General features: G+C 44.7%; 1 protein-coding gene across 1 annotated transcript; it reads right to left on the bottom strand.

The window, feature by feature from the left end:
* Positions 1 to 630: 630 nt before the first annotated feature.
* Positions 631 to 10,350, bottom strand: PDAP1 (PDGFA associated protein 1). Its single transcript, XM_038418262.2, has 6 exons — positions 10,023 to 10,350; positions 5,114 to 5,205; positions 4,362 to 4,469; positions 3,766 to 3,887; positions 2,255 to 2,406; positions 631 to 1,449 (listed from the first exon to the last, which is right to left on the bottom strand). The coding sequence occupies exons 1-6, from the start codon at positions 10,318 to 10,320 to the stop codon at positions 1,391 to 1,393; spliced, it is 831 nt and encodes a 276-aa protein (XP_038274190.2). The 5' UTR covers positions 10,321 to 10,350; the 3' UTR covers positions 631 to 1,390.
* Positions 10,351 to 10,509: the final 159 nt, after the last annotated feature.

Raw genomic sequence — 10,509 nt, 5'->3', positions numbered from 1 at the left:
ACTGTGTCTGATCACAGGCGGTTCTGAGAGACACTTATGAAACAGGTGTTTAACATGGAAGACTCCATGCAGATCAGATTATCAGACACTGATCAAACCTTTACGGATACATCATACTCCCTCTACAAACATTCAAGTCAGGGCTTTCCATGCTAAATACATCCTCTTTTTCCTCCCTCCAGAAACCCCACACTAACCCCCACTCTGATGCCACTCAATTCTGAAAGGTGTAACAGTCCAGGGTTAGCTCTATCCACACCGAAGAGGACATGGATTGAAAGAAGCTAGAGGACAATTATCCCCTTCCACTAAGCTAGCCAAATGCGTGTGTAGAGCAGATCGAATGAGATGTCCACCCGAGCCAAGCAGGGAAAGCACATTACCTTCAGGCTGTAGCTGTCGGTACAGTCCAGACGCTCCAGTCAGACTTGTCCTATTGGCTCCATTTTGACAGTGCAAGCAGCGCAAAATGCCAGGCAAGCAGCACAAAACTGACATGAAATAGCAAGTCACCATCATAGCTCACAGGCACTGGGCATCTCCCACAAGTTGTAACTGGAAACCCCGCAGAAGCACACCCGGTGCCCATGAAGTTTCATGCTGACATGCACAAAAGACAAGGGCAAAGCATTTACGATAATTTAAATTTTAATCAGCCAAATATACATGTTTGGGTTGGGTTTTTTTTTTGTTTTTTTTTTGTTTTAAATTTATCGAGTTTTTCTTTTTACCTGGGTGTTTGTACAACCAATGAAGGCTTTGCTTTAAACAAAGGATGATGTGGTTAAAAACGGACACTATCCCTAGTCAGAGGAGAAAAAAAAGGAGGGAAAAGGGTGGGGGTGGAGGGTGAAAATGGGAATGAACAGCACTGCAGAAAAACAGCCATGAAGTTAGGCTTCCAGACTATTCTTACAACACTCTGCAGCTCAATTTCATGGGCTGTTTGTTTGCAGAAGAGGGTCCTTACAATACACGCCCCCCCCCGACCTTTGGATTTTCATCAAGATTGCCCACCCCATGCCCCACCCCCAAGCTGACAGAAAATCTAGGTTTTGCAATCTAATATATGAAGCATTTCCCCTCCCACCTTGCTCCCCCACCCTGCCCCTAATGTGTTTAGTCCTAAAAACAGCAAAAACATTCAGGTTTCCAAACTGTTACACAGAGAACTGCTGTTCAGCACGGTTCTGCCCCGAAGATAGCAGCTGCCCCCCCAACCCAAAATGGAATTCTGTGCCAAGATGAAGACAAACACACTGTCAGTGTCTCTTGGAGGTGAATTTGACTTCGATGTTGCAGTACACCCTACGTGGTATGCAACATGGCAGAGTTCCTGGCAGGCACCAGGCACAGTTCCCTGGAATTCTTCCTCCTGCATGTCCTGTGCTTATTTGTTAAGGGATAGTGATTGCAGTCTTTTTCCTGCCACAGACGCGTCATCTTTTGCTGTGGGAGTGGGGAGGAGGGAGGGGAAAAAAAAAAAAAAAAAAAAAAGAGACTTGTCAATGTTTCTAGATGCACGTGGGGAATTGGTGCTGTCTCAGTGGCCCTAGAGAGACGGAGCTCCATTTAGCCACACCACACACATAGCAGCTTAGCAAGTGTCCCTCTGTCATCCCCCTCCTTGGATGCTAAAATTCCTGGTGGGCCCACATCCAGAGTTAAAGGAGAATTCCATCTCTCTGGTCCATTCTGACCCTGGTCTCTGTCATTCATGCCAGCTGTGGAGAGATTTGTGCAGGCCGAAATGGACTGAGACCAAACCCCCATCACCAATTTGGTTCACTAGAGACTTCAGCTGAATTAAGAGTCAGCCTGTGAGCTGGAAGTGCAAAGCTCTATATCCCATTACCAATTCCCTGAGCCATTTAGGTAATGTCATATGTAATTCTGGTAAACAAGATCCACGCTGCTTGCAAGGAATTCACTGAACTGCTGGTGTGAACATGTACAAAAATCCCTTTCCCTGTTCAGCTGAAGCATTGTAGGTGTAGAGAGCAATTCCCTCCTTACTTTGCCTGCTCACTGCCTACCTAATCTACCACTTTATGAAGCAGCATAAAGCAGAGATGAAATACAACTGACTCTAGGGTTGAACAGAATAGCTGTTTAACAGCACTGGTAGGAAGGGAATACTATGCCTACTTCACTTGTGATACTGAGATCACAGGTCCTGGTGGCATGGCTGTCGGTGAGGGCAGTTACAGGTGGACTGAATGAGGAACCATTAATATAATTTTAACAGCCTTACCTTTTCTTTCCTCCTCTTTCTTTTTGGCAGCTTCTTCCCTCTGTTTCCGGATGATGGCTAGTCGAGCGAGATCTGCCTTTGCCTGTTCTGTTTTACCAGCTAGGTGCATTTTCATGTATCTTTCTTTTGCTTTCTGCTTCTCTATTTCTTCTCTGTTTGAGTGAAATACACTAGTCAACATGATATCCAAATTAACACACAGGTATCGTTAGAGTTAGAAAGGGGATTAAGAGAAGGCATGATCTCAAGCAGCCTCGACCTCTGACCTTGGAGCACAAATACATACAGTCATTTCAATCTCCAATGATCATGTTAATGATCTAGCAATTCAAGGAGGCTGAAGATCAAAATAATGTTTAAATTTTTCAAAGTAGTCCTGGGGCTTGGGAAGAACCATGCTGAAGATAGCTTTTCAAGCCAGAAACTATTCAATATAATGAATATCTAAATAAAGGCTTCTTTCTAACATTCATTATCACCTCACCCAAGTATCTCACAGTAGTCCAGTGAATTAGGGATTGTTTCTGTTCCCACTGTGCCAGGGAAAACTCTGGCACAAAGAGTTGTGACTTAGCCTAATATCCCACAGCAGGACAGTGTCAAAACAGAGCACAGTCCTCCTGTTTCCTAGTCTAGTGCCCTACCCAGAAGCTGTCCTCCAGCTGAAGGAATTGAATCAAACTCGCACTTTTCTCTCTAAAAACTCACATGTGAAATGGCAACTGAGTTCAAGACTGAAAACAAAATTTAAGCGTCCACTGGGGCAAGTAACTTCACTCTGACCCGAGGAATCTGGAAAACGCACTCCCATCAATACCAGGGCTCCCGCCACACCAGGAATTAACAGGGTGACCCTTGGTATGGTATTTTTCTGGCACTACGTGCTAATGCACAGGGGCAGTTATTTCTGATTATTGACATCAGGCTTTTAGAAAGGAAAACTAGATAGCCATGGTCCATGACTAGGGCTCTTAGGCGCTTAACACAAATAATTAATAATCATTATAATAATTATCAGAGGAACAAACATTTATGCCCATCTCAATGCATTTCGCAAAGCTGCCTGATTTTAGGATGACAAGGCGGGTGAGGTAATATCTTTTATTGGACCTACTTCTGCTGGTGAAAGAGACAAGCTTCCAAGCTTGTACAGAGCTCTTCTTCAGGTCTGGGAAAGGTGCTCAGAGTGTCACAGCTAACTACAGATTGTATAGCATAAGTAGTTAACACATGAAGGATGGCAGCCACCAACATAGGCTGGCTCTACTAAACCATGTAAGTTCCTACCCAATGAAACTGGGATCCAAAGCGAATCCCGATAATTATCTTCACACCTACTGTGACGGTGGGCTCAAATAAATAAAGGACCTCACTGAGAAATCAGCTTCCCTCCCAAAGGATCAGATTTACTGGCACCACATGGCTTGGCCATTGCAGGGGGAAGAGCATTATTCTAGGAACAAACAGCACACACACATCTCCAAGCTATAAGAGAGTAGGAGGATTGTTACCGCTCTCTCCGCGACAGCTCCTTGGGTCCATCCAGATCCAGCTGAGTTACTTTTTTGGCTGTCTGAACAACTCGATTGGGATTCTCTATGTCTATCAACCCTTCCACGCCTTTGCGCTTTTGCTGGAGTTTAGAAACAAAGGACATGCATGTTATCAATGAGTTCTGTAGCTGTCAAGGCTCAATGAGTCTTCTTCACATTCGTCCTGGTGGAGAAAGTTTGCTCATGTGGTCATTGCCTCTGAAACCAAACCTAGACAGATACTAAAAAAATTCTTAATTACCAGGGAATACACCTGCTGCCACATCATATTTTACTTTACCACATGTTTTCAACCCCACTGTTAATCATGAAAGCTATCACCTCTGTTTCTTACACTTCAGTGTACGGCAACGAACAAATTATTAATGGAGCGAAGATTAACTGGGAGGAGACACACACTAAGTTTAACTTTAAAAAATCCCACCATTTTTACAAATCTGGGCTCAGGAGCCAGAAGATTCATGGGGAAAATAAAAATCAATGATTAGCAGGTTGGTTGTGCCTTGAGACTGTGGGGTGTTCATCTACATTAAATGCATTGGGAGTTACGGTACCTGATAGTCCTCGTCATCTTCATCACTCTCGTCTGAATCTAAGGATTTCTTCTCTTTTTTGGGGTCTCCTATTGCCCCTTCTCCCCCTTCTTCTTGCTCCTCCTCTTCCTGTGAGTTTACAGGAGATTAAGAAAAAATATAAACTGATGAAATTGCAACCTCTAGCAATGATTCTTTAAAAGAAGTGAAAACATTAGCAGGTAAGGGATACAACTACATGGTCGAGAATGTCAGTATTATTTGCACATTTCCTATAATCAATTTTATTTTTATTGCATCCAAGAGCAAGATACATTTAGGGCACAAAATGTGTCCCATTATTCACATCACCTGCATTAACAGGGTCCTCAATAAGAGACTCCACTGCTTTCTATATACAATATGATATCCATTGCTAGGTAACTTGATCACCGTATTCTATGTTTCACATTTTACTTCCCACAGAGGCAGAGAATAAAGGACACATTCAGACTTTGGTTTCAAGTGCTCGATACCCCATTGATTTTGAAAGAAACTGTCCAAACATTACTACAAACTAGATCCAGCTCTAAAACTCTAGGTCACCAACAGAAAATCTGGAGAATAGCAGATTGTCAAACCCAACATAAAAGCTTTTCCTCATATTGTAATTAGGTGACAGAATGATTTACAACACTTGACTCTAAGCTGCCTTTGCTCATGAACTGCAAAATAATTGAACTATAAGAGCAGCAGTTTATCTCACTAAATATGTGACCAGAGAGAACACATACCCTGGCCTTTTGTTTTTCTGCTTGGAGCTGTGCATCAATCTCTTCAGGGCTTGTGTACTGTCTTGCTCGGCCTTTGTGGCCTCCTTTTCTACCTGCATGAGAAATTAAGTCAGTAGCTGATTTAGTGAGATGTTTCCACAAACTCAAAAGCCTGTCCCCCATTTTCTCTTGGCTGTGGTTGTGCATAGTACAGACCAGTTCTTCTTCTAGTAAAAGCTAAAAGAACACAGAAGGAGCCCAATAATTCACCGACCTTAGTCGAGCACTTTGAGCCCTTGGATAAATACACAGAGAACTGTTCTTGAACCACAAAAGTGTTCAGAGAAAAACTTTCAGACCACCCAACAGTTAACTTACCCCCTCCAGATTCTAGGGAAGCCTGCACCACTTGGACCACCTAATCCAATGGTCTGTATTTGAGAGGGCCCAGTTTATACCTGGCATCACCAGAAAAGAACATAGCCCATCATCTCCATAAGTATATCTACATCATGTTAGCAAATAACAGCTATGATCAATTTCAACTTTTCCTGTAGTTCACTAGGTATGTTCTCATCACTCATCAAGGTAGGTACTACTGTTCTCATCCCTCAGCTACTACAGACACCAGGCATTGCAGCACAGTTCTGTCAGGCTATAGAAGATTAGGAGAATTATGCTTCCAAGTGCTCAGACAGTGAGTAACGACACCATCCTTCCCCTTCCATCCACATCCACAATTGCCTCTGATTCACTTCCTGGGTTGGCAACCAAATATAAATCCCACAACTGTTCCTTACTCGGCATTTCCTGCACAGCAAGGCGCTGCACTCTAACTATGCTGCCAGAGAAACACTAGAGAATGACAGCAATTGTAAGCGAGTTTCTACTAGAACCCTGATTTTTCCTGGCTGCCCGCTGCCCCTACACACACACACTGAAAAATGAGAGATGAAATCAGTTTCCCTGGATGGACTGCCCTGGCTGAGATCTGGTACCTACCACCAAATGTTAATTGATTGATGTGAAATCACTGAAACTATTAATGTTTCCTGAAGTATGGCAGCTCCTGTGGTCTTGGCACAAGACATCCAAAGACTGATGGAGACCTGAGCTTTCTTTTTTAAAACAGTCTCTACCTTTCTGCCTGCAGACACAGAGCTCAGAGTACAATCTGACCATTAAAAGTACTTTGCAATTATTTTTTTTGCCAAACAGTTCATTAAGAGGTTCTCTTCTCCTGCAGATCTCAGGAGGGCCATGGGCAGGAGCCATGGGACATCCCTCTGACCTCTTTATCCCTCCCTGTTTATTCCCTGAGGTCAGTCGGTAGCCTTGGGGGGAAGGGGTCGGAGGAGAGAGATCAAGGGAACACTTCTTGAGATCTGTATGAGGGGAGAGCCCCCAGCTCCCCTACAGAGGTTCATTAGCGCCTAACTAACCTAATTTGCTGAGCTGGTTGAATAATTGGAAAATGTTCATGAAAAAAACTGTCCCTTTTTTGGCTGTAAGTTTGGCAACCAGCATTAGTAAGTTGGTTCAGCAGAGGCAGGCAACCCCTGTTTTCTTGATCAGAGCTGAGTCATTTACTGTGACTGTGGGAGGAGTCATCTTGAGGAGCCTACCAAGGCTGGGGGGGCACAACTGTTCATGAGGAGGGCTCTCAATAACTCAGTAGCTCCAACATACCTCCTCGCCCCATCCCCTTTCTTCACACTGTTTATCACTGCAGATTTTCTGATCTCTCTAGGAAGGGAGCCTTGAACCTGCAGCTCTTAGAAGATCCGAAGGGGGCAATGAGAAAAGCAGGCGGCTTGAGGGAGAATTCCCAGCCAATCTTAGGGAGCTCAATGAGCTACCTCCTCACAAATTTTAGGAAGCCTGATGGCCACCTTCACCTCTGCATTTCTAAGTTTTCTAACATGAGAGGTGAGGTTCTGTACACCAGAGGTCTTGAAAGGTGATATTCACTCAAGGAACTTATATGTGCCTGCCGCCTTCACTTCACCTTAAAAAAGCATGTGATGGATTTTCAGTTGTGATTTCAACAAGAGCGTCTGCTGCCACCGATAGATGGTGCTGTACATTAAAGGACTTTTATCTACCCCTTTAAACCACCCTTTCTTCTCACAGCTTACTAGAGCTGCCAGAGTAGAATTACAACTCAAAATTGGCTACTTATTTAAAAAAAAGTGTGGAATGACCGATACAGGTACAAAGTAACTACTATGATGTCAACTTTATGCATTATTCTACACCATGAAGGGCTACATGATCTAAAACAATGATCTGCTACAATACTACCAGGGTAACTAGGCTTATTGTTGTCTGGCAGATGCATTTTCAGACATTTGTTTTCTTTATGTGTAAGGTCAGCTTATAACAGCAGATTTCAATGTACTTTTTCAAGAAAGAAAACTAGCCTGTAACCCTTTGGTCTTCACATTAGGTGTTGTCAAAAGCAATAGATAGGAAGAGCAAAGCTTATTAGTTCTAAGCTTTACTCATTCTATATTCAAGCCTGTACCAAAGAATTAAGTATTGTACCACTCAATACTTTTACTATCACCTCATCAACTAGAATGAGATGAGACTTGAGTCACATTAGTATGCAGATATTTCATCAAGGAGGGCATAGGAAAGGCCTTTGCTCATGGTAAGGAGGCAGGACTGTAAGGGGCTTTGGACTGCGAGTCATGCAACCTGAGTTCTATTCCTAGCTCTGCCACTGACCTGCTGCATTACGTTGGGCAAGTCACTTCACCTCTGTGCCTCAGTTTCCCCATCTGTAAAATAGGGATAATGATTCTTATCCTCCTTTGCAAAGCACTTTGAAACCCACAGATGATTGTATTTTTAAATTATGGTAAAGGCACACAGAGCCTAAACTAGGCATGGTTTTAAATACATATTTATTTCAGTTTATAAGAGTTTTACTATTAATGTGAATTTAAGCTTAGCAGAATTTTATGGAGCTATGAGTTAAAAAAAAAATTTGGGAAAACTCCTAGTTTCTACAGCCTTTAAACAGAGATTGAGAAGTACTTCAGAAACTACTTGTTCTGTATTAGCAGAGAAGCTCATATTTGTGCAGCAGAAAGGGTCTCTCCCCCCAACACATTAGGAACTACTTCTTCAATAGCGCTATTTCTATACAGAATAGAAATGATAAAAAATTACACACACACATATTACAGAAAAGAGAAGAGCATTCACTGAGTGGATCATTTTGGAGCAAGATGTATTTGTAACATACGCAGCTGGGGTTTTTGTTTTTGTTAATTATTGACAGGATTAAATCCAAGTCTGCTACCAAACACTGCAGGCAAAACCCTTACCCCCCTGAAGTAAATGGCAAAACATCCACTGATTTCAATGGGGTCAGGGTTTCACCCCGCAAAGCCATAGACAAACTTGAGGGGCATGTTTAGAATTGTGTGATGAATTTGGAATGGGAAAAATTGAATTGATTGAGTTTTCATTACAAAAATAATTATATAATTATTATCAATACAAATAAGTCTGGATCCTTTTCTTTATCTAGGAATAGTTTTATATAGTATGAACTGGTATAAAGGATGTCTGGCCTAGATCAAGACATCAAAGAAACTGTATAAAAAAACTGGGAAACAAATCTCATGATGTTAAAGGGGGGGGAGGGCGGGAGGAATACTGTATTTGTTGCCTAAAGAATTCTCTAACGGTCTGGCAACAATTCACAAACTCAGTTAATAGACACTAATAAAGTAAATTGGCAGAGACTACAGGAAGGGCAGAATGGGGAATAATAATTGACATTAACATAGTAAGATTTGATTCCATAGTAAGTATGCCAGAGCCAATTATATGGACAGATTTAGTGCATCTAGAGAATGATCTGGGTAGATCCAGCTCAGACTTGATGACCTCTCATTCCCTCATTAGCTCTCCTGTATCACACGCAGGCAGGTTGGTACCTGCTACATAACAGCAAGATGCTGTGAGTGAAGCTATTATGGTGGTGGGTTTGGAGCCACTAAAAACTCTAAAATGATATATTAAAAGTCATCTGTGTGTTTTCTTCTGTACTGTCTCTTACACAGCAAGTAACCACCTTCTCTTCTTTTAGTTCCTTTCTCCATATCCCCAGAGGCCTCTCAAATATTAATCCACTGAAAGAAGAATCTTAAAGAACCACATGCCATTAGCATCCCTTTGAAACAGGCCCCATCCCGTCAGTACATTGGGTACATGTGAACTGCATTCTGTGCCTGATTTAGCTTGTGAGCTCAGTGCCTCGTGTATTCAGTACAGCACCCATCATACGCTCCATGCTCAACAAATGCCAGCCTCCTCCCCAGTGCAGAACAAACCCCATCACTCTGCACTAGATCTGCGATGGGCCACTAGTCCCACTACTTTTCCCCTGCACACAGTACCCCTACAGCTTGCACCCCCCCCCAGGGGCTTATGCCCCCTCATGCTTCTCCCATCAGCCACATGGGCTTTAAGCTTGTGCTCCCCTGAACCGTCCATCAGTCCATGGGGACTTGCACCCCAAAACCCACCGCTCCATACCTGAGGTTTGCCTCTCCCTCTTAACCCAATCGCTCCTGGGGGCTTATACCGCTCCCCCAGGGCTTGTGCCCTCCCTTGATCCCATCACTCCTGGGGGGCTTACACCCCTCCCCAGAGCCCTAAGTGTTACCTCCACTAACCCCACTGCTCCTGGGGGGCTTATGCCCCTCCCCCAGGGACCTAGAGCGTGGGCCCGCCCTTCTCCCACCACTCGTGGGGGGCTTATATCCCTCCCCCAAGAACCTAGGGATTGCCCCCCCCAACCCCCTCGCTCCTGGGGGGCTTATATCCCTCCCTCAGGGATTTAGGGCTTGGCCCCCCCTTAGCCCCACCGATCCTGGGGCCTGTTTCCTCTCATCCGCCCCTCCCTCACCTCCTTTAGGCATAGCGGCGGCGATGGCGGCTCCGGCAGCAGCGGCCCCCCCCAGCCTCCAGTCCCCGACCCGGAAGCGGAAACCGCAGCCCCAACGCGCGGCTCTCTCCTCAGCCCAGTCACCAAGCCTGGCCCTGGAGCACGAGGCCCCCAGCACAAGGGCTACCCGCGGCACTGCCTGCGTACAAACCGGGCCGCTAGCTTCCCACGGCACCAGTGCGGGAGGCCTGTCCCTGCTCCTTCCTTCCGCACCCGCCACCCGGGGAGAGGGGAGGAGAGGGAGATTCCTTACAGGCATTGCGATAGACACCAAATGCACGCGCCGATTGCTGTGACGAGCCTGGAACGCGATAAACCCGCGCTCCCCACCCAGAAAACAGCGAGCGAGTAGACGGTCATTAAAGCGACTAGGCAACTGAAGGACCCCCAGCTGCTTGCGACGTGATACGGGAGCGACGGATTTGAAAAGGCGGAAGCAGTAAGTAGC

This window comes from Dermochelys coriacea, chromosome 10 (genome assembly GCF_009764565.3).
Source record: "Dermochelys coriacea isolate rDerCor1 chromosome 10, rDerCor1.pri.v4, whole genome shotgun sequence".
Taxonomy (NCBI): domain Eukaryota; kingdom Metazoa; phylum Chordata; order Testudines; family Dermochelyidae; genus Dermochelys; species Dermochelys coriacea.
Note: the sequence above shows the minus strand (reverse complement) of the source record. Positions and strands in the feature narration are given on the sequence as shown.

Excerpts from the sequence above, each read along its gene's own strand:
- PDAP1 (XM_038418262.2), bottom strand. The coding sequence starts at position 10,320 with ATGCCTGTAAGGAATCTCCCTCTCCTCCCCTCTCCCCGGGTGGCGGGT. Across the intron at positions 5,206-10,022 it reads CGCCGCTATGCCTAAAGGAG|GTAGAAAAGGAGGCCACAAA; the intron begins GTGAGGGAGGGG and ends TTTCTCATGCAG. Across the intron at positions 4,470-5,113 it reads CAGAAAAACAAAAGGCCAGG|GAAGAGGAGGAGCAAGAAGA; the intron begins GTATGTGTTCTC and ends GTAAACTCACAG.